This window comes from Xylaria bambusicola (assembly GCF_022495145.1).
Source record: "Xylaria bambusicola strain CBS 139988 unplaced genomic scaffold F5B22scaffold_17, whole genome shotgun sequence".
NCBI classification, from domain to species: Eukaryota; Fungi; Ascomycota; class Sordariomycetes; order Xylariales; family Xylariaceae; genus Xylaria; species Xylaria bambusicola.
The window spans coordinates 39,790-60,319 of record NW_025953570.1 but is presented as its reverse complement, the minus strand read 5'-3'; the positions used below and the strand labels follow the sequence as shown (position 1 = coordinate 60,319).

Sequence of the window (20,530 nt, the reverse complement as noted above, 5' to 3'; positions counted from 1 at the left end):
CCACAATGGAACGAACTCATCAATAATAGTATCCCGTGGAATAGTCAGTGCTATACGTGACTGATGCGTAGGTAATGCGCATAGTAGCTCTTCGGTCCAAGTACCTACCGTTGTAGTACCTATTTACCGTTTTCCCGAGCCCTACGTAATCTCATAATATCATCATATGCGCTTTTCCGTTATGCTCCCATAAGCCGCCAATTTCTTACATACCCCCCCCTTCTTAATGCCCTATGTGACTCATTAATTCTTTAGGTGAGAAAGCCGCTAGGTTTAATGCAATATCACCTGCTCTCAGAGAAATTGGACTAAATCTAGCCAGGCCGCAGAACTACTTGCAGTTAACATGTTGGGACATAAAGAGCTTCACAGAAACGGAGGGCAAATAAACGATTCGAGAAAATTAAGGAGAGTTTTTATTTTTGAGCCTATATGTTCTATGCCATACCGTGTCCTGCCTAGAAGGAATGAATAGATGAAGTGATGCTGAGTTCAAGGAGTGTCCCGCTACACCAGTTCCCAAAACAATTTCCTAGATCCCCAATGTCGAACCATTAATCTAAAGCTGATGCAAATATATACCAGAAGAAGAATCTCTGACGTGATGCTGGATGGACGAGAGAAAGTCCTAGATTTACCACCAGCGAACGCTGAGTCCGTGAGGCACGTGGACGCCATCGTAAGCAAAGTCCTGTGGGACGTTGTTGATGTCGAAGTCGCCGACGGCGGCGGCCTCCCAGTGGAGGACCTTGCCGGCAGGGCAGGGGAAGGCTTCGACGGTGGGAGTTACGTCGCTGCGCACGAAGTCGTAGTTGCCGGTGGCAGGGTTGAACTTGTTGCGAGAGATACCCTGGTCGCGGCGGTTGCCCGAGGTCAACGAGTTCAGATCCGTGAAAAGATTCTTGAAGAAATCGATAGAACGAGTGCCCTGGAGATCATCCGCGGCCGTTGCGGTGAACACGAGCCCGCAGGTGCGCCCAGCAGCCGCGGCGGGAATGGGGATGTCGTAAAGAGTAGATGTCTCTTGGTTGCCATTGCGGACTGTGCTAGTGAAAGTGCTAGGCTTGTTCAAGTTGGTCTTGATATCATGGATCTTAAGGACACTGGGGACAGCGTAGCCAGAGGTAGCGGCCGGGGCAGCAACGGTGAGAGTTGCGGGGAGAAGGGCGAGAGCAGCAGTGGTGAACTTCATTTTGACTAAGGAGGTGGAAGAGGTTAAAGAAGTGATCGAGTGATAATGATCTGGAAGATAGGAATTGGTTTGTCTGTGGTGTTCGAGTTGGGTGAAGCTGTTGTTCTGTTGTTATCCGTGGTGATGCTGGAAAAGAATCACCTCCAGACCTCCAGGAGGCACCCCTTTATATACACATTCGAACTCATGCTGACTCTCATCATTTTGCCTCCATTTTGGTGACCTCCTAAGACGTAAGACAGATCAAATCTAATTTCGCCGTGACTTGGTCATCACGTTGTTAGCTTGTGAGATGCACTGCCGACCTGAGCTGCAAACATTGCCCGTGAATAATAGATTTCTGCTATTGGCTAAGTTTTGGTGGTGAGTGCTTACCCCGAATGTTCACCGGCATAGCGCCAACAGCTACATAGTAGAGCTGTGCCACCACGGCCAGCTGTCTTTCGATCTCGCTATAGTCGAACTACTTCGATATTAGGTAACAACGTGTTGTCAAGCGACGATGAGCTGACCCAGAAATCTTCTCTCTCTATCACGCCTTCGCCAATACCTCGTATATCGCGAAGCCGCCCAAGCCGCCTACCGCCATTCTTGGTCATCGAGTACGTAGTACGTGCGTGCTAGCCTTTAATCTACTCAGCTGCAGTGATACCTTTACACGATCCAAATCTCGGTGAGCACAGAACACAGCAGGTCCAGCCGGCCGCCGACAATATAGATGTGCAAGACATTGGCTGAGTAATGACCGCTTTTTACATAGACTCTAGGACTGTCCCGAAGGTTGCTGGTGTATCATGTGTATTAAGGGATTCATTGGTGACGTACATGGTATGAGTTAGACCGAAACCGCTCCATGAAGCCGGTATGCGTGTTTTCTGCGTATTTGGTAAGCACTCAGAACAATACGGTGAACAGTTACTCCGTATTGACCACTCAAAATGTCGATGGTGCGAACACCTATAATTCATGCCTTATCAAGCGTACCATACACGTAAGAATAAGAGTGGCTTATAATAGAAGCTTAGGACAAAGTGAAGCAAACAGCTAAGGCTCCCGCCGCTCCGGGTTTCCAGCTCTCACGTACCCGGCGCACCTTTGAATCCGGGTAGTAAGACAAGCGCGGACACGTGCTCAGCCGCCAAGACCCGTATTAACATACCTCCGTAACCAACAGGACAAACTTGGAGTCCTAGAATAGACTCTCGTAAGGCTGAGCATGGAATAAGCCGTCGCTCACTCTAGACTACAGTCTACCTATATCATCTTTGCCCCACGAAGGACTCGAGCCATCTTAGCGTGACCCAACCAAAGGCAGAAACGTTACATGCTCGCCGAGCACCAGAATCCTACCCTCAGCTCATGGCGCACGCAGCGAGCTAGCAGTATTATAATGTAAATGGATTTGCGGGGGAGAACTCTGCAAAGAGGCCCTTGTTTGCTAGTTAGATGCTTAAGCGTCTATTTTTGGCTGGAGTATGCTAGTGTACAAACTACGATAGCCAGCTCAGAAGCATGAACGCCTCGACAAACGCCTCCATCGACAATCTCGCGTTATTACGTCATCAGCAACATCTTCACCAATCACTTACGAGACCTGTGGCTTTCGAGCACACCCTTTGGATCGGAGCCGTCCGAATCAATCTAGTTGTGCATTGTGATAGCCTTCAGCTAGAACTATGCACTTGGGTAAAAGTAATGATTAAGGCTATGCTGTGTCAGCTCAGAATCAGGGCAGGCCAATGTAGTCTCATGACCTGTCAGCAACTGACGAGAGCTTCTTCCGAGCGGCCTCCTGCATTCTTTGCATACGGTAATGTCAGCCTGCTACTCAATGCCGGCAATCTACCAAGATGACGAATTCCTGTACAATACCCTGTATGAACGCCCAAAGCCTTATGTATTGAAACCGAGAAACTCCCGAACGCCTTGCTCTTATGTATATCACCGCCCTTTAAGAGATGTTGGTTGATGAATGACTTATGTCAGATGTACACTGGCACCAATGCCTTTCCCGTGATACCAAAATGACTCCTTCCAATTGCCTAGCCGAGCATCAACAGTAGCGCGGGCATCTAGTTGCAATTTACCACCGACTGCCTTACGGACGGCATCGTACCCGACTGAGTCTAGTGACCACACAACGGGTAGCCGAGGAGTCTGTGAAATTCCAGGAGGAGCTGCGAATGGGAGGTCGTAAAGAATACGGCCTATTGGTTCAGTATGGTTGTATAAGGCAGTAGCGTTAACAAAGTCTAGATATATTGTATCATATTTTAAAGGAGATACGAGTGTAAACGTAGCGGTTGACGATAAGAAGTGGAAAGTCGCATCTCTGATAAAATGAGAGCTTTCGCCGGGTGAGTCGCCGGGGAGCCTCAGCCGAGGAACGGCAAATGTCGCATTGAAATGTGAAAGTGCTTTGCAGAGAATGGGTTGGCCTGGTATGGTATTCAGGTGTGGTTTCACAGTGATGCTCGTGTTGAACCCTGAGAGATACTGAGAGACTAGGTCTCGCCCAACTCCCCGGCTATGTGGGCCGTCTTTCGCTGGGCTCCAAGTGGCAGTGACGACTATATTGGTGTTCATACCCGATTGAATATGGGCGTTCCTAATTGTGCCATCTCCTAATACTGTACCGTTGGCAACTAGATGGACATTGATAAATGGAATGTAAGCTGTATATACAGAAGGATTGGTCACGTTAACCAAAGCTTGCAGAGTAAGGGAATCTGCAGAACTGTCGACCACTTTCAATGAGCTGATCTTGGGGTTGACGTCGTCAATCGCTCCTTTGGGAAGGGCTGTTGGCCAGTCAGCACGCCTACACGTAAACGGGGTTTAGAGGGGCAGACAAAAAAGAGTGGCCTGCCGAGGTTGAATATCTCGGAAACGACCCATCAAGAGGAGACTAACTGGATCAAAGCAGCGAGGACGAACGTTTTACTGGCACTTTTCCCTCGGCAGGGACCTCCTTTAAAATGAGTTCTCCTAGTGAGGTGTCCACTTTAACATCAACAAGAGCTTGAATATCAAGCGAAATAGGCTTGTTTCCAAATAGGAGCGCTTGCACAACATCGGAGAAAACGTCGGCATCAGTTATGTTGAGAGGGGCTTCGATTATGCGAGATTCGATCTTCAGACTTGGCCCGTCTTTCCCTTTGCCATCAACCCTTGTCGAGTTAGCATGTTGCCACTTCCGCAGATTGAGCTCGCCCATTTTCTTGGATTTATATATAACATCAGCAGTAGCCCGTACATTGGTGACATTGATGGCAAGGTTCATGTCAGATGGAATGCTGGCAGTAACCAAGATATTTCCTGAAACCTTGGGGCTCGCGTCAGGATCATCTGGATCAGCGAAAGGGTCAGGCAAAGTAAAGTGGACATCAGTTAAAGAGAAATCCCTGATCATGCCGTCTAGTGTCCTTCCGGGGAAGGGAACTGGGACGGTTACGCTGGCTAAGATGTCGGCAATCCATTTGGGAGTGTCACCGTCCGGGCGACTACTGCCACGAACGAATAACGTGGCGGGCTCTCCGTGCATGTACTGTTTCAAGAACATATCCAAAGGTGACGAGGAGGAATCCGGACAGACGCGTGTTAAAGAATCTGGGAGCTCGTGGATCACCCCGTAAACACTCGCAAATACCTCTGACACTGGCTCTATATGGAGCTTTCCGGTAGAAGCCTCCGCTACAATAATAAAGGGGTCCGTGTCTGCACACCCAGGAACCATGATTTCAAATGCGAGCTCCGGAATGTCAAGCTCAATCGGGTACTCATTGAATGTTGAAAGAGACATATCAACAAGAATGGAACCCTCTATGGGACCATCTTCAACGTTGAAACGTGTTATGTTGTATTTTGGGATGACAGGAATTTTATTTGCTATTCGAACATTAGTCTATGTTTATTACAAACACATAGCCACGAAATGCTTCGTTTCAGGGCTAGAAGAACACCTTCTCTCCAAAATAAAGGGCGGAAAAGGAACGATAGAGTGATTGACCTTCAAAAATCAGAGTTTCGGAGACTGTGTGTGTTCCGAGAGGAATAAAGCCTGACTTAAGGCTTAGATCAGTCTTGCCGTTTAGACGCAGGTTGTCGAGTTTTCCATCCAGCCAATCATTTGCAATCGTACGCAACCCCTCGACATTCCCAGGGTGTATATCTGCAATGAAATCAAATTGCGTCATAATTCCATCTCTGAGACTGACGACTAGCGGTGGTATAGTAGCAGAACCAAGCAGGATATTGTCATAATCAGGCACATAGACATCGATCTTGGCCGCGTCGCTCCCAAGCTGATTAGCAACCCAAGTAGAAGCTTTGCCAATCCTGCGCACATTGTCGTTTTTAACCCTTGAGCCATCAAGCTGAAAATTCGCCTGTATACGGGCGCGAACTCCGTCGGTGGTAATAGAGTCGATCGACAAGCTCGTGGGCTCGATAACAGCAGCTTGCTGGGCGTATTCTTGCACCGCATCGGGTACGATGAAGGCAAGCACAATGATTGCGATAACAAAACAACCTAATATTCCCATAGCCACGAACGAAGGCCATCTTCGTAGCTTCTTCTTGGTACTATGGGTTGAGGACGGGTGGCTCTGGCGGGATCGTATCGAGGCATTATCATCCTCTCGCTCGGCGCTGTCGCCATCGTACCCCACTGTCGCAGAGCTGCTGGAGAGTAAAGGCGTCGACTCAGCCGACTCTTGGGGGCCGAGGTCAGTGTTTTTGCCTTTCTTTGCCGAGGACAGCAAAGGAGAGGCTTCGTCGTGTGACATGGTGGATGCTAGGTAATGCAAACAGCAGGACCAGTAAGTTATAGTCGCGCGACCATGATTTGGGACGGAGAATCTTATGGGCTGCTGTTCGTACGTAGCACAGCTCACGCCAACCTTGGGACAGCACCAAGGTAGTGTTAAGAGTTCAGAGTTAAAAGAGACGTTCGAATTGATGATGAGATGTCGATGATAGTATGGAAGAGGTTGAGTTAGATATAGGATCTGGGCTTTGATGGGAATCAGAATGTGTTGATCAATGGAAGGGGGATCTTAGCAACAGCTCCATGGAATGGCCACTTACTGTACCTAAGTGTACCTATCATTAGAGATGCACGTCGTCATCCAGTTTCAAGAGTAGGAAGTACTGATAAGTATCTTCTAGTAATTGATATCGCGACGAGATACCATATCGGTACTTAAACCTCAACCAGGCCTCGCCAGGCTGCTCGAGTCATAGCCAAGCTCGAGACCTTGCCGCATTTGAGCTAGCGTGACCCGGGGACGAGGCCCAGGCGGAGCCCCAGGTACACACAAATAAGCCCGACGATATGCAGCTGTGGGCGGTTGGCGATAAGTTGCTTCGCCGATGTTCGCAGCACCACCTGCAGTAGTATGTTGGTGTATCGTGAATTATCACTGACTGATGAAATAATACATATTTGCTTGAAACCCATGAGTCACTTACTCTGTAGTTACCAGAGATATCTGTCATGAGAGTCATATCGGATTCTTCTCATACAGTATAAAGCCAATTGATATTGTTCAAATCTATTCATGCAGTTTACACCATCCGCCGATTAACTTGCTTAGCATCCACAACACTCATTAGACCCTCATTCACCCGAGCTCTGCAGCTAATAATCTATCGCCATCGACACGGGTTTTCTGACAAACAATCGCTTCAATATGCGTTCTTCAATTCACCGACTCACTCGAAATGCAGCTAAGCATACTTCAGCAAGGAGCTATTCCACCGAAGTCTACAAACCTCGACATCTTATGACCATTGGCGACCTAAGCCCATCTGAGTTCTCCCAATTGGTTCTCAATGCCGCCTCTCATAAAAAAGCCGTCAAAGGCGGTCAAATTCCCGAGGCAATCAAAAACAAATTGCTTGGTCAGACTGTCGCTATGATGTTTAGCAAGCGAAGCACTCGTACTCGTGTGTCGACTGAGGCAGCCGTGGCCTTGATGGGAGGTCACCCCATGTTTCTAGGGAAGGATGACATTCAGTTGGGCGTAAGTTAATAAAATAATTAATATCTATCACCCAAGGCTAACCGCTTAGGTGAACGAATCTCTCTATGACACATCCAAGATCATCTCGTCAATGACATCTTGCATGGTAGCCCGCGTTGGTCCTCACAGCGATGTTGCGGGCTTAGCGGAACACTCCAGTGTCCCTGTTATCAACGCACTTTCAAACGACTTCCACCCTCTCCAGACTATTGCCGACTTTTTAACCATTCACGAAGTTTTCTCTCAGCAGGGTGTGAATTCCTCCGGCGTCGTACCTGACCGCTTGAAAGTAGCTTGGGTTGGAGATGCCAACAACGTTCTCTTCGACTTAGCAATCGGGTGCATTAAGCTCGGTGTAGATATATCTGTGGCAACCCCCCCGGACTACCGCATCCCTGAAAATATGATGGCCTTTATCAAGGAGCAAGCCAAGACAGCCCAGTCTCCAGGCACGATTAGTGAATATTTCGTTCCTGAGGAGGCCGTCAAGGATGCAAACGTCATTGTGACCGACACTTGGGTGTCTATGGGCCAGGAGGAAGAGACGCAAAACCGATTAAAGGCTTTTGCTGGGTTTCGAGTCACGGATGAGCTAGCCAAAAGGGGCGGGGCTAAGGCCGATTGGAAGTTCATGCACTGCCTCCCTCGTCACCCTGAGGAAGTAAGCGACGAGGTTATGTATGGTCCACGATCACTGGTATTCCAGGAAGGAGAAAATCGCTTGTGGGCAGCTATCGGTACGTATTGGTCCCTCATTTTGCTCTAATTTCTGTTACTAATATGTACATAGCGGCTCTGGAAGGATTTGTCGCCAACAAAGGCAATTTGGTTTGAAAAAAAGAAACTTAAAAAATTTGGAGCATCAATGCAGTCGTAATCAAGTCTAAAAGAACTACGAATGTGCCCCTTAATTACTGTGCTATTGGGCTTGGAGTATGTATTTCGGTTGATTACAGATACCAAAACAAAAGGTGCGGCGGGACTAGTCGAATTCAGCAAGGAGCGCAATAGGGGAGTCTATGGCTACGGCCAGATATCAAAATGTTGAAATGAGAGCTCGTGAATTCCAACCTCTACCCAAGATTGACATACATAGGTCTTTTTTTTCTCAAGTTTGCACCACATGATCTCTAATTCTTCGGTGATATGTAAATGAAAGAAGTTAATCAAGCCTTTGAAAAAACGCCATCATACCCATTATTCCTGGCCAAATATCCATTAACCAGGAGGCAGCTGGCTAGCATCAACAACCTCATCTGCCTCCTTTTGGACAGCCTCCTCATCCGGTCCAAACAAAGGTGAGCGGGGCAAGGCCATGAGACCAGTACGTGTAGATTCGAGGATACCAAATGGCGCTACCAGCTTCATAAACGAATCAATTCGAACGGGTTTCGCGGAACTGGCATTACGTTAGCTTTCGGAGACACAATACGAAAACTAGCCAACACTTACACTTCAACAATACAGCTGGTGGTACTAATGTCCAGAACCTTGCCACCAAATTGGTGCGCGAAATATGTAATCGACTTCAAGTGCTCGTGCTTGTGTCGTAGGGCTTGACTGGCAACCATTTTGCTGGGGTGAAAGTCCTGTGAAATCTCCCCTAAGGTCTTCTCGCTGGTTTCGGCATCAACTTCGGCCGTCATCTCGCGGTGGTGAGCCAGGAGCTCTTCGAAGTACTCTGGGCCTAGAATGTTGATCTTCGCAAGCAGTAGCTCACGCTGGACGAGGGGTGCGTTTGTGTAATCCAAGACGGCCCACACAGGGACCAAATCCTCCAATTGACGACGGGCTTGTTCGACTACGCCATCTTGGCCGGTCAGAACGATGGTCATACGAGAGAGGTCCTCCACCTCTGTGTTACAGACCACCAACGAGTCGATGTTAAAGCCACGGGCGGCCAAAATACCAGAGACTCGAGACAGCACACCGGGCTCGTTTTGAACGAGGCAGTTGAGCACATGCCGCTTTGGCGGGGTCATGGAGGGGGTGGGCATCTCGTAGAGGATGTTAGATACGGCTGCCTGTGCTGACCACGCCGACGGCGTATCACTTGTAGGAAGCGGAGCTTGACGACGGCGAAGGGCTTTGTAGGCAATGGCCGAGGTCGAGCTGGTGCTAGAACTCCATCGAGCGGTTTGCGGACCAGCGCGCAGAGCGGCCGTTGCAGCTCGAAAGCAATTGGCCTGGATGAGGGCGCGAGACGCCATCTTCCTGATCATCAATTGGGACTAAAAGGTCCCTGATCAGAATTTGGCGGTTCTCGAGAACTGTGGTCCGTTTGGTGATGTTCAATGTTGGCTTGACTCACGATAGAAGGAGAAAAAGTTGGCGGCTAACAAGCTCCCACTATGAAGCTCGGCTGGGGCCGCTGCGAATATCGGAGGCCTATTTGAATGTCAGCAAGGATGTACATACTGTAGTAAGTACCTACATGTAGCTAGAAAGCTCGCTAACCGGGATAGGTTAGACGTAAATGTTTAACTGCTCGAGGTCGAGGTCCACAGGTGTTTTACCTAGGTAGACCATTAGGCACGCTTTATTGCATGTTATCTTTCAGTCGCGTACAATGTATAAAATGAGGGGTGCTCCACACCTGAGGTCGGGCTTGGAATTTCCGCTAAGCTTAATTTGTGGAAGCCCCATTCATGCCAAGAATACATTTTTCTAAGGGAACATCAATCGCACTGGCTGCCATCTTCATCTTCGCAGCATTGTCTCCAACATTGACCAGCATTTTATTGCTATTAGCCCAAGCTAAATGCACCCCAGCTTTCTTCAGAGACCTGATTCCTCTATAGTATTAATACAGACATCAACGCCCTATACCCGACCAGCCTAGCATTGTCACCGTAGGTATGGGCGACACGGAACGACGGGCCGCGAAGCGATCGCGTTTTGACCAGACGGAGCCTGAGCCTCGTCGTTCGAGGTTTGACCGAAGGTCTCGTTCCCCGGCCGCTCGTAAATCAGACGGTGCGCGCGATCGCAGTCCTCTCAACAGAGGCACTGACAGCGCAACGCCAGAGACCAAGAAGAGTCCTGTAGATGCTGCTGCAGCTGCCGGTTCGTCCAATCCGTCTGTCCTTTACCCTCAAACTTAAAAGGCTAATCGAGAAACACACAGCTGCGGCGGCCGCGAAGATCAACGCACAACTGCAGGCAAGGAAGGGTATTCAGCATGTCGACGTTCCTCCCATCAAATCTTCTGACTCGACCGGTGCGGACGATGCAAATGCTGGGAAATCGGGGAGTCTCAACCGTGAAGTCTATGTTTCCGATGGAGACTACATCAAGGATATCGAAGTCAACGATTTGAGGAACCGATACCTACTGACAAAAGGATCTACGCAAAAGATGGTAAATAATGCCCTTGGTCAATTTCTACTGATCCATTTCAGAAAGCTTGCCCGTTGACCGGGCCCTTCCTTCCTCCAGTTTTAGTCCTAGTCGTGTTCGGACAGTGTCGCTTACATCGAAGCATACTAGCTCGCACACGACACCCCTCTGTGGCATCTGCTGACCTCCACCGTGATCTAGATTAAGGAAGAAACCGGAGCTGGTACGAGAAACCTCCTAGATTTTCTGTTGATTTATTGATAGCACCATGGTTGACTTTGAAAGATGTCACAACTCGCGGCAATTATTATCCCGACAAAAGCATGGCCACTTCAGCTGTAAGCATTTGACTATAACTATTTCGAGGAAGAGAGTTAACTTGTTACCAGGCGCCGCCTCTATACCTTCACGTTACAAGCACGTCGAAAGCTGGCCTGGATGCAGCAGTTAAGAAGATTGAAGAAATGATGAAGCAAGAATTGCCAAATCTCGTTGATGAACGGCGTTTCCGTCGTCGTGATCAAGAACAGGTCGAACGGGACGAATTTGGACGTGTAAGTTGCATTATCAAAGCATCGTCTGATCCCTTAGCATACCCAGATGCTGATCCGAGTCCAGCGTAAATGGCCCGAAGCCAAGATACCTATCAGCCTCGAACCTGTTCAAGGCTTTAACCTACGTGCGCAGATTGTTGGTCATGGAGGTACGTACGTGAAGCATATCCAGCAAGAGACAGGTTGCCGTGTCCAGATTAAAGGGCGTGGATCAGGCTATCTTGAGGCATCAACAAATCGCGAGAGCGACGACGACATGTATCTTCATGTAGCGTAAGTGGAGTTTCTCGTTTCCTATTAGACTCTACTGTGTTTGGGGATCTAATGTCAAAATAGGGGCCCCGATCCTAAGATGGTAGATAAGGCCAAGGAGCTATGCGAAGATCTTGTCAGCAACGTCAAGGATCAGTATGAAGAATTCAAGACACGTCCTCCGAGACAACATTATGGTGGCCACGGTGGTGGAGGTGGCGGTGGCTACGGTGATCGCCATGGTGACCGATATGGCGGTGATAGATATGACAAATCCGGAAATCGTTCTGGTTCATATGGTGGGCACGGGGGTTACAGCAACTCGTCTGCTCCTGCTGGGAACGTGGCTTCGCCCACGTCTGGCGGTGCGAGCAATTCCCCTGGGGCAAATAACGACTATGCTGCCCAGTATGCTGCTCAATACTATGGTGGTGGCCAGGACCCCTATGCCGCATATGGTGGTTATGCAAAGTATGTCTTATTACCTAGTCCCTAAAGTCTTTTCCTTGCTAATATCCAGCGATTTAGCTACATGCAATGGTATTCGCAATACTACGCAGCTGCTCAGGCAGCTCAGCAAGGATCACCCGCACCTCCTGGAGCAGCAGCTTCACCTCCGCCTCCACCTCCCACAGAGGCTCCTCCACCACCTCCGCCAGGAGGAGCAGCTCCGCCGCCACCACCTCCTCCACCAGGCCCTCCTTCTTACGGTGCTGTATGTTTTTACTACACTCCTGGGTTGATGTACTTCGCTAATTGTGATGCTAGGTTCCACCTCCACCCGGTCTCTAGGTTAGTTCTGCTTCGGTCGTTGATCCCGAGGCACCAAATTCTGTTCGCTAGACAGAGATCCGCTCTGTGCGGAATTTCTCGCGAGAGATGTAAGACCGGATGATGCTCAATGGCTGGGAAATTTTATTCATAGTTGAGAAGAGTATCCTTATATTGATGCTTGGGGCCCTTTGCTGTTACTTAGTTATAGGTGCGATGCTTACAAAAGGTCCCCCTAGGCGGCCTGTGCAACTGCTACACGCAAAAGCCTAGATAGTTAGTCTGTAAGTACAGAAATGTTAAGAAAGACAACATTCTGTAGAGATGATAGGTATGTGTTAGAAAGGACTTGGAGCATTTCGGAAAGTTATTTATTTGCATGTCTAATCACTAGGTCCCTACCCACCTACTCGAGTTAGGCAAGTAACATTGCAGTAAAAGCTTGTGGAGAGCTCCCTCTCCTCCATGGGCAAAATAAAAGGTCCCTTGGCAATCTATTTAACTGGAGTAAGGTCTGGTGTGTTTTTAACAAAACTTACAATAGGAAAATACTGAATGAATGTTGAATAGAAGTTGTGTGCAATTGTAACATTGAAATGAGCAATCGTTGATTTGAAACTACGTTCAACCCAATTTAAATGTTAGGAAAGAATGGGAGTTGGCTTGGTGGCTAGTGAGCCGGACAAGGCGTGGTGGCAACTCCGAAGCACCGGGACTAAACATGTCCTCTGCTTCCTGCTCATTACTACTACATCGCACCACATATTGTCTCGCGGCCATGCAATAGTTCATAAGTGTTTCGATCCGAGACGGCAACGTTGAATCTTTTAATAGTGCTTAGATTCTCGCCAGCCTTGCGCCATGAGTCACCAGCGATACCCTTCCGTTGATCCCAAAGAGCCACATTCCGTCTCGCTTAAGGTCTTACGGTAATCGAACCGGTTTCTCTATCCTCCGCACCTAGGCAGTAGGCAGATCAATTCTGATTCATTTTGCCAACAGGTTGTCACGGCCATCGCTTGTCGTACAGCAAACTCTCTCTACGCCGCTGTCTAGCCCGTCCGGCGATGCCCCTCCCATCTCGGCCTCTCTCGCCTATGCCGCGAACAGCAGCACGAACCCCGAGCCATTTCTCCTAACGCCGATTCTGAACCTACCTCCTTCATTTGGAACTGCATACGTTGGCGAGACTTTTAGTTGTACATTATGCGCCAACCATGACATACCGCCGAATCCAACCGAAATAGAGCCAGGCATACCTACAACATCAGGCAGCAACCCCCTACAGCAGGTCAAGAAGAAGTTTATCCGCGACGTGCGCATCGAGGCAGAGATGAAAACGCCCAGCGTGACTACACCACAGAGAATAGTCTTGCAGCCAACGGACTCGTCAGCTACGGACAAAGAAGGCGACAACGAGAGACAAGGCAGTGGTACAGATCTGGAATCCGGCCAATCACTACAAAAGATTGTTAACTACGATCTTCATGAGGAAGGAAATCATGTGTTGGTAGTCACGGTCAGCTACTACGAGGCAACTGAGACAAGTGGACGCGTTCGTACATTCCGCAAGCTATATCAATTTATCTGCAAGGGGTCATTGATAGTGCGGACGAAAGTCGGGCCACTCCCGCCTCCGCTGGTTTCTAGTGGCTCTGAGCGCCTTGGCCGACGTTGGGTCATGGAGGCCCAGCTTGAGAATTGCAGTGAGGATCTCATGCAGCTACAGAGCGTACGGCTACAACTTGAGCCGGGACTTCGGTATCAGGACTGTAACTGGGAGGTCAGCGGCGGGGGTAAGCCTGTGCTGCACCCTGGCGAGGTCGAACAGTGCTGTTTCGTTGTCGAGGAAGAACAACGGGATGCAGTCACGGAGGATCGTGATAAGAGAATCATCTTCGGTGTTCTAGATATAGGCTGGCGAAATGAAATGGGTAGCAAGGGCTTCCTGTCTACGGGCAAGCTTGGAACACGCGTCGCTGCTCGATAGAATCTCTGGGCGCTAGTACCAACCACAAACAAGACTCGGCCGTAAATGGCGAGGTAAGTAAAATTTATCCGAACTAATGCTCCAGCCTTGATATCCTCGTACATCAAACTGTTCCTTAGTAAGACGATCCTATACATTTTCAATCTTCTCGTTACGTTCGACAGTTGTTCTAATTACCTTAGCCCAAGGAATGCTTCAGCGCATCCTGATGAAGCATTTAGAAAGACATATTGCGTTAGACTCTTCGACGTAATCTATTTCAGGTAAATGGCGATCTCGCAAACGTGGATCGTCTGATTTGAGGTCAAAATGGCACCCATCTGACGAGTCATACTTCCTATTATGAGTAGCCTGGTCTGTTCCAGCAATTGACGCTCTTGCAAACATTCACGATATATAGACTTATATAATGCGATACATAAACCTTAGGAGCGACTCGCATCATGAGAATAGTGGCTGACTTCTCCAAGATCCGCATTGCCTCTGTGCGTGGGTGGGGTTGATTATCACATGCCATTAATACCCGAAGAATTACTGGGTAAGGCATCAACAAAATCTCAGTCATGGACATACTCAACTTCGATCCCGACACCCGCTGTCGGAGGTGACCGACTCTCACCCCACATTTGAGATCAACAACTGAGAACATGATATATCCTAATAAGGAAAGAATAAGAAGCCATGCAAATTGTGGCAAGAACTCTCCATAAAGTGATGTCGCCTAGGATCCCGGGTACACATGCGCAACGCTGCTGCTCGGGTCATCCGCACGTTCAAAGCGCATCAGCCCTAGGGGAAATAAATCATAACACGTACCTGGCTTATGCAGGAAAGAGTCTCAAGTAAACAACCGCATCTCGATCCCGGCAGTTAGACGTAAGGGGGGGGGCTTTGTTGGGAAGGGGGAGAAAAAAAATATTGAGAGGGTCCGGTCATCGCCGGCCCGGATGAATACCGCAGGGACAAGGTCCGTAACGGAACGGGGCTTCATATGTAAGGAGGAGGAGAAAGAAGACTTTTTTTTTTTTTTTTTAAAAAAAAAATCGGTTCCCTGCGGCGAAGGTGAAAATTGTTACAATTCAAACTGTATATAGGCATACACCACTGCGCGCACCCATGTAGGTCAGAAATGAAGCAACTGCGTGGGTAATCGAGTGGTTGGTGAGTTGTCGAATGAATGAATGAAACAGGTCTAGGTTTAAACAGATCTCAGATGTTTTTTTTTTCTCTTCCGCACTGACGTTGATGCAATAGCAGGTGCATTAATTACTGTTTCAATATACCTACCTACCTTCTGCGTGATACAATAACATACTAGATATACCCTACGTCATCTATATCCGTTCAGAAGGAAATAAGTAAGCCACCGAGTCTGCTACTTATTCCCAATTATGCATTGATCACTTTGACGGATATCGAGTCCAGCTTGCAACGGGACGGACGCGGTTTGCGCAGATAGCCTTCCGTATACCGGCGTCCGAGGTCGGGGAGCACCGTTTGACGTGACAGGTAGGTAGGTATATGGAGAATGGGGAGTGTATTGACGTGACACGATTCTTCGTTTTACGGGTGGACCGTTGGGGCTTGGCAGACGGTGCAGCCGTTGTAATGTAGTGTAATATAATATATGAATTACCTAAGGTAACCCTGGGGTTGTATTCTAGGCAAATGTACATTAAATGCAAGTCAGCTCTGCAGGATACACAGACGAGACAGCAATTTGTCCGTTTTGCCCTTTTATAGTAGCCAAAGTTGGACAATTACTTTCCGTCTTTGCTGCAAGGTACCTAACCCTGCTCAAACGATGAGACGCATCTAAGGCTTGGATGGGATATGCTACTGCTACCCCTGAATAAATAAGCCCTTTCCTGATGCGAGCTTAGCATACGAGAGTCGTCCTACACATTGTGATAGAAAGCAGTGAGAAATTTTTAGCTTGTCTGAATACGAGGCTGAGAATTCCCAGATGGACAGGGGGCTTGGATCTATTTTTTGAAGGATTCGAAGAGTGTACCTATCTTATGATGGCGGGTCTACGGGCATAGCAAATATCACTGTTTCACCCCAGAGGAACAAAGGAAGGGCAGGGTATGGGAGGGTTAGCAAGAATTTTTCCGGACGTAGATGGCATGTTTACGGTTGAAAATATCCGATACATAGTAAATAGATCTCGTGGTCTGCTTGACGCAAGGGGCCGTCATCGACTAGCTATAGTAAGGCTGGTGCTATTTGGTAAGGCGGGAAAAGAACTAGCTTGGCATGGGGGCGTGCAAGTTGGGTACTTACATAGAGCGGATACATAGCGTAGCACTCTAAATGTAGTCCGTGATGCATCTACTTTTGAAATGGGCAATTTTCTCCTTTCCATTGGACGCGCTTTGTTTGTGATTTGGGTGTGTCCGTATGGTACTCAGACGCGGTAGGGAAGTAATGGTTTCGAGTCTAGACCCAGTGTGCTTTACTAACGGCCCAACGGGACGGATAGCACGATTCATGATAGGGCCCGGGCAATTTCATGTCCCCAGAGCTACCTATATCGTCATTGGTGAGAACGCGCTCTTACGCATGAAGGGCCGTTCATATTCCCGTTGCCGTTGATTCCGCAATATTGCTCCGTTGCATAGCTTGGGTTCTTGTTTTGGCCGGGCTTCCCTGTCTAGATGAGAGAGAGCTGAAGTAGAACGCGTCTCGTTCGGAATCCAGGAACGAGGCTCCAAATTGGGAGTATTGAAGTAGTGTAATATGGGGCCTCTGGCCTCAAAATGTAGCAATAGCTGGCCGAAGAATGTCAAGCATCTATGCATGGTGAAACTCATCTGACCCATCAGATCTCAATTCATCAGCGCAGAGCAGAAGAACGGAAATTAGCTTGGGGTGATCATGAGGATATATCGTCTTTGTATGTCCCCAGGGGTGGTATTGACCCTACTAAGGAATGTGTATGCCTTTGCGCAGAATACGCTTGATCGTACAAAATCGTCATTCTGCAAGGTAGGATTGTGAAGACGCGGCCCAGCGGGGGTTCTTGGTGACTTGTCTGTTTGCAAACTAGAAACCTAAACCTTCACCTGGACTGACCTTGGTACTAAATACATGGACAACGAGTATTAACCATTATTCTGAGATGTCCGTTTGCATCTCAATTTGCGTTGATGAAATGACGTCGTAGTGTGTTACCTAATTGTAAATCTAGGCGATCTATATAGATAGAGGGGGTCGCTGCCTCCCAATTGGTGTATATTTAGGCAGGATCTACAACCCCAACTGTGTAGCTTAATCCATATACCTATGTAGTTAATGAGGGCAAGCTAAGTGCACATATACTGTATATGAGTCAGGAAGTTGGGAGTGTGCAGTATGGGGAAGTGTTATTTGTAGTAGTCAGAGGTGATTTTGGTGAGAATTTGATGGCCTGTAGTAGGTAGTTGGATTCTGCAACCCTTCCGTCTCCGAGAGGGGCCGGCTCGTCGAGCCACGCGGGGCCCGAAAGCAGGTAGGTAGCATGGTCAACGTCTTTGAGTACAATCATGTTTATAATATAGTACTGACGCTTGCGACATGCGTTGGTTATTGTTACAGCTTACTGATAAGTGATAAGAATTTACCGCTTTGGTGACATTTGTCTATGAAAGCAAGGCGTGAACGAGCCGCATCTTCGTACTACTGGGCCGCTCTTCATGTGGTTTGGTAACCCGGCGACGCACATGTAGAGAGGGTGATAAGCGACCTAACTAAAAATATAGATGCCCTCTTGGATACAATCTCAAGTATCTAGTAGCTTGCTGTTAGCTGGAGGAAGTTGATGTGTTTCATAGTTTACTGAGGTCCCTCGGGATCCTTCTTGGGTAATGCGCAACGAGCAGGGCAAGGCACCTGTAGAGTTGATATTGCTGATTCTCGCTGGGTATCTGCAGAAGTAAAGCTGTATGTTCCGTGTGAATAGCGGGTATTGTCGAATCCGTCTTCGTTGGGTAGAACCGCCGACGGTCGGTTCAGGTACGGGGGATATCGCATGCCTACATACATCGTACATATATCCATGTCATGATATAGACCATACAGATTGCGTGGCCAGAGTCTCCAAGACAAGTTGTTGGCCACACCCTTGTTTCCTATGGGAGTTATTGGTAGATATGGCTTTAGTAACGTGATAACAAGCCGCAGCAGGAATGGCTGCTGGCAACAACCCTCGGGTGAAATAGTAAGTAGTTTGCGTTCCTTGACTGCAGGTGTTGTTTCGGTGACCTGGGTGCCCACAAGTATTGCGGTGTGTGTACTGGATCACCTATATGCGCATATAAGATACTGCAAAAACTGTGGTAACAAACTCGTAGTACAGCGTATTGTCAGTCTGTATGCAGGTGTACATAGACAGAATCGGTCGCGTTCGGAAAGCTTTGCACAATTGAGCATTCCCTCGCATTGCGAATCGGTATTCGCGAGGCGATCCACGACCCGGGATCCGGGCGGGCTGACCAGCTTGTCTTGATTTTGTCTAGATTTTAGCCCATTTGTGCGCTTCACCGCCAACAGCGCCAACAAGCCCCCCGTCGACTGTGGGACGTGCTGGATGTGCAAGCCTGCACGATACTACATTGGCGTCCAAGGTGGCTCCAATACGAACCAACGTCGCCCACCAGGAGACGGACGATGGATCGACGACCCATGAATAGCACAGGCACACACTTACTTAAGTGGTGTTGGTGGGCGGGTTGCCCCTGGCTTAAGAGTACTAGGTAGAAGGAATCACACACTAGCCGAGAGAATGGATAAGTGGTGGAAGAAGCGCCTGCACCTCTCCACTTCGGACTCTGATAACATACCGGTATGGAAAGCTGTGAGGTGAAGCCAATCACGAAGTCAGCTGTCGTTGGGGCATTGCACGCTTCGCAATTCTGATACGGAGCCGTCCCCTCCTGGTCCGCCGTCCTCTTGCTCCTTTTTCGAATGCTGGCAGATAATCTGTCGGTATCATCTGAGACCAGAGGCTTGGTAGCTAGAGACGATTGAACAGTGGCCGGCGTTTCAGTCGGCTACTTACCAGAAGACAATTAGGTAGGTAGGATACTTAGCATGCTATCGTGGTGTACTGTACTACGTACTACGTCGTGCTGTGCTGCGTACACGTAGTCCACTAGGTTAGGTAGTCTCGACATGGATGATGAGTGCCCTGGCGAACCCGCCCATGAAGTGGAGAGAGTGTGGGTGGTGTTTGTTTGCATCCTTGCGTTTCATACAACGAACCGTAGCCGTGGAGGTGAACATAGGTACCGTATGTTGGAAGCAAGTCGGTACAGTACTATGTATGTACCTAGCCCGATTGCTTGTGGATGAAGCCCCGCTTTACTCATGATGGGATACTTGATCTGTATACTATGTAGTGCATCATAAGGATGGTTGGCGGTCTACTCTTTGGGCCCAGATGTCTATAGACGAACGGGCATTCAGCCGCGCCTCATGGTAGTAGGGACGATGTGTAGGCATGTGTCTCAAACTGAAAGAGGGAATTGTCAAGTATATGTAAGTCGTCACGCGAAAGGGTATATCCCGATGTCGATGTGCGCCCTGATATAGCACCTGAAAGGGGTGGATGGCGGGGAGAGAAGGGATCCAAAAGGTTAGCTTGGCAGCTAAGTACTTGGAAGCTTGGTCTAGGGCCAAAGATCTGCAGGAGTACGGGCATTAGTACATACAGTAGTATTTCTGTACTAGAGCTGTACATGCCCAGGTAGGCAAAGATTTCCTTGGAGGGAGTGTGCCATCTGCTTGGACAGTTGTTAAGTGAGGGGCAGTGAGGGCATTTCTGAAATCCTCTCTTTATCCTCTCCCCATCCTCTCACAAATCCTGCAGTTGGAAGTTCACTAAGGTACTTAAGAAGTATGATAGGTACCTAACTTATGTACAATGTAGGGATGTACCTGACAAAAGTTTAATACCTACACGTGTACAGGCAGGTAGGAATATCCAAACCGGTATCGATGGTTCTGGTTTACAGTTAGCATATCACCACCAACATGAACTTACCACTGTTAGTTTTAAGCTTCAGTTAGACTTAACGCTTCCTTTCCTTTTGACTTACCTACATACTTAGGTAAGTATAGATCTGTCTGTAGGTACCTATGTAGGTAGGTAGGTAAGGCACCTACATAGGTATACATAGGTAGTACTGTAAGTATGTAGGTACTTGGGCTTCTGGGTAGGGCCTGCTTCCTGTTTCCTGTTAGGTCGCTAGCTGCCTGTTAGTTAGGTACAGTACTGGCTCTAATTCCAGGGGTGTGATCCTATTATGCATGCATGAACCCCTCCCCCCCAGTCCCTCCAAAAATCCTCACTGCTGTACACCACACTATCTTCTTAGTAGGTATCTCTCGATCTCTACCCCCATCGTCTTTGCATTGGTCTTGG

The 20,530-nt window shown here is 48.5% G+C and overlaps 5 protein-coding genes across 5 annotated transcripts; 2 read left to right on the top strand and 3 right to left on the bottom strand.

Moving 5' to 3' along the window:
• Positions 1–634: 634 nt before the first annotated feature.
• On the bottom strand, positions 635–1,192 carry F5B22DRAFT_645869 (uncharacterized protein; the record flags this gene model as incomplete). The annotated part of the gene is made up of 1 exon (XM_047978652.1): positions 635–1,192. One exon carries the CDS (start codon positions 1,190–1,192, stop codon positions 635–637), a length of 558 nt encoding a protein of 185 aa, XP_047831340.1.
• A 1,977-nt stretch (positions 1,193–3,169) lies between these two features.
• On the bottom strand, positions 3,170–5,979 carry F5B22DRAFT_635875 (uncharacterized protein; the record flags this gene model as incomplete). Its single annotated transcript, XM_047977208.1, has 3 exons — positions 3,170–3,993; positions 4,130–5,080; positions 5,202–5,979. 3 exons carry the CDS (start codon positions 5,977–5,979, stop codon positions 3,170–3,172), a joined length of 2,553 nt encoding a protein of 850 aa, XP_047831339.1.
• Positions 5,980–6,793: 814 nt separating this feature from the next.
• F5B22DRAFT_114595 (putative ornithine carbamoyl transferase) lies at positions 6,794–8,359 on the top strand. The gene is made up of 3 exons (XM_047968812.1): positions 6,794–7,218; positions 7,268–7,955; positions 8,009–8,359. Exons 1-3 carry the CDS (start codon positions 6,886–6,888, stop codon positions 8,050–8,052), a joined length of 1,065 nt encoding a protein of 354 aa, XP_047831338.1. The 5' UTR covers positions 6,794–6,885; the 3' UTR covers positions 8,053–8,359.
• F5B22DRAFT_114591 (uncharacterized protein) lies at positions 8,271–9,553 on the bottom strand. The gene is made up of 3 exons (XM_047968811.1): positions 9,530–9,553; positions 8,671–9,449; positions 8,271–8,617 (listed from the first exon to the last, which is right to left on the bottom strand). The coding sequence occupies exons 2-3, from the start codon at positions 9,438–9,440 to the stop codon at positions 8,437–8,439; spliced, it is 951 nt and encodes a 316-aa protein (XP_047831337.1). The 5' UTR covers positions 9,441–9,449; positions 9,530–9,553; the 3' UTR covers positions 8,271–8,436.
• A 523-nt stretch (positions 9,554–10,076) lies between these two features.
• Positions 10,077–14,124, top strand: F5B22DRAFT_635872 (uncharacterized protein; the record flags this gene model as incomplete). Its single annotated transcript, XM_047977207.1, has 9 exons — positions 10,077–10,284; positions 10,346–10,594; positions 10,843–10,895; positions 10,947–11,111; positions 11,176–11,384; positions 11,448–11,838; positions 11,884–12,078; positions 12,987–13,063; positions 13,137–14,124. 9 exons carry the CDS (start codon positions 10,077–10,079, stop codon positions 14,122–14,124), a joined length of 2,535 nt encoding a protein of 844 aa, XP_047831336.1.
• Between the last annotated feature and the right edge of the window lie 6,406 nt (positions 14,125–20,530).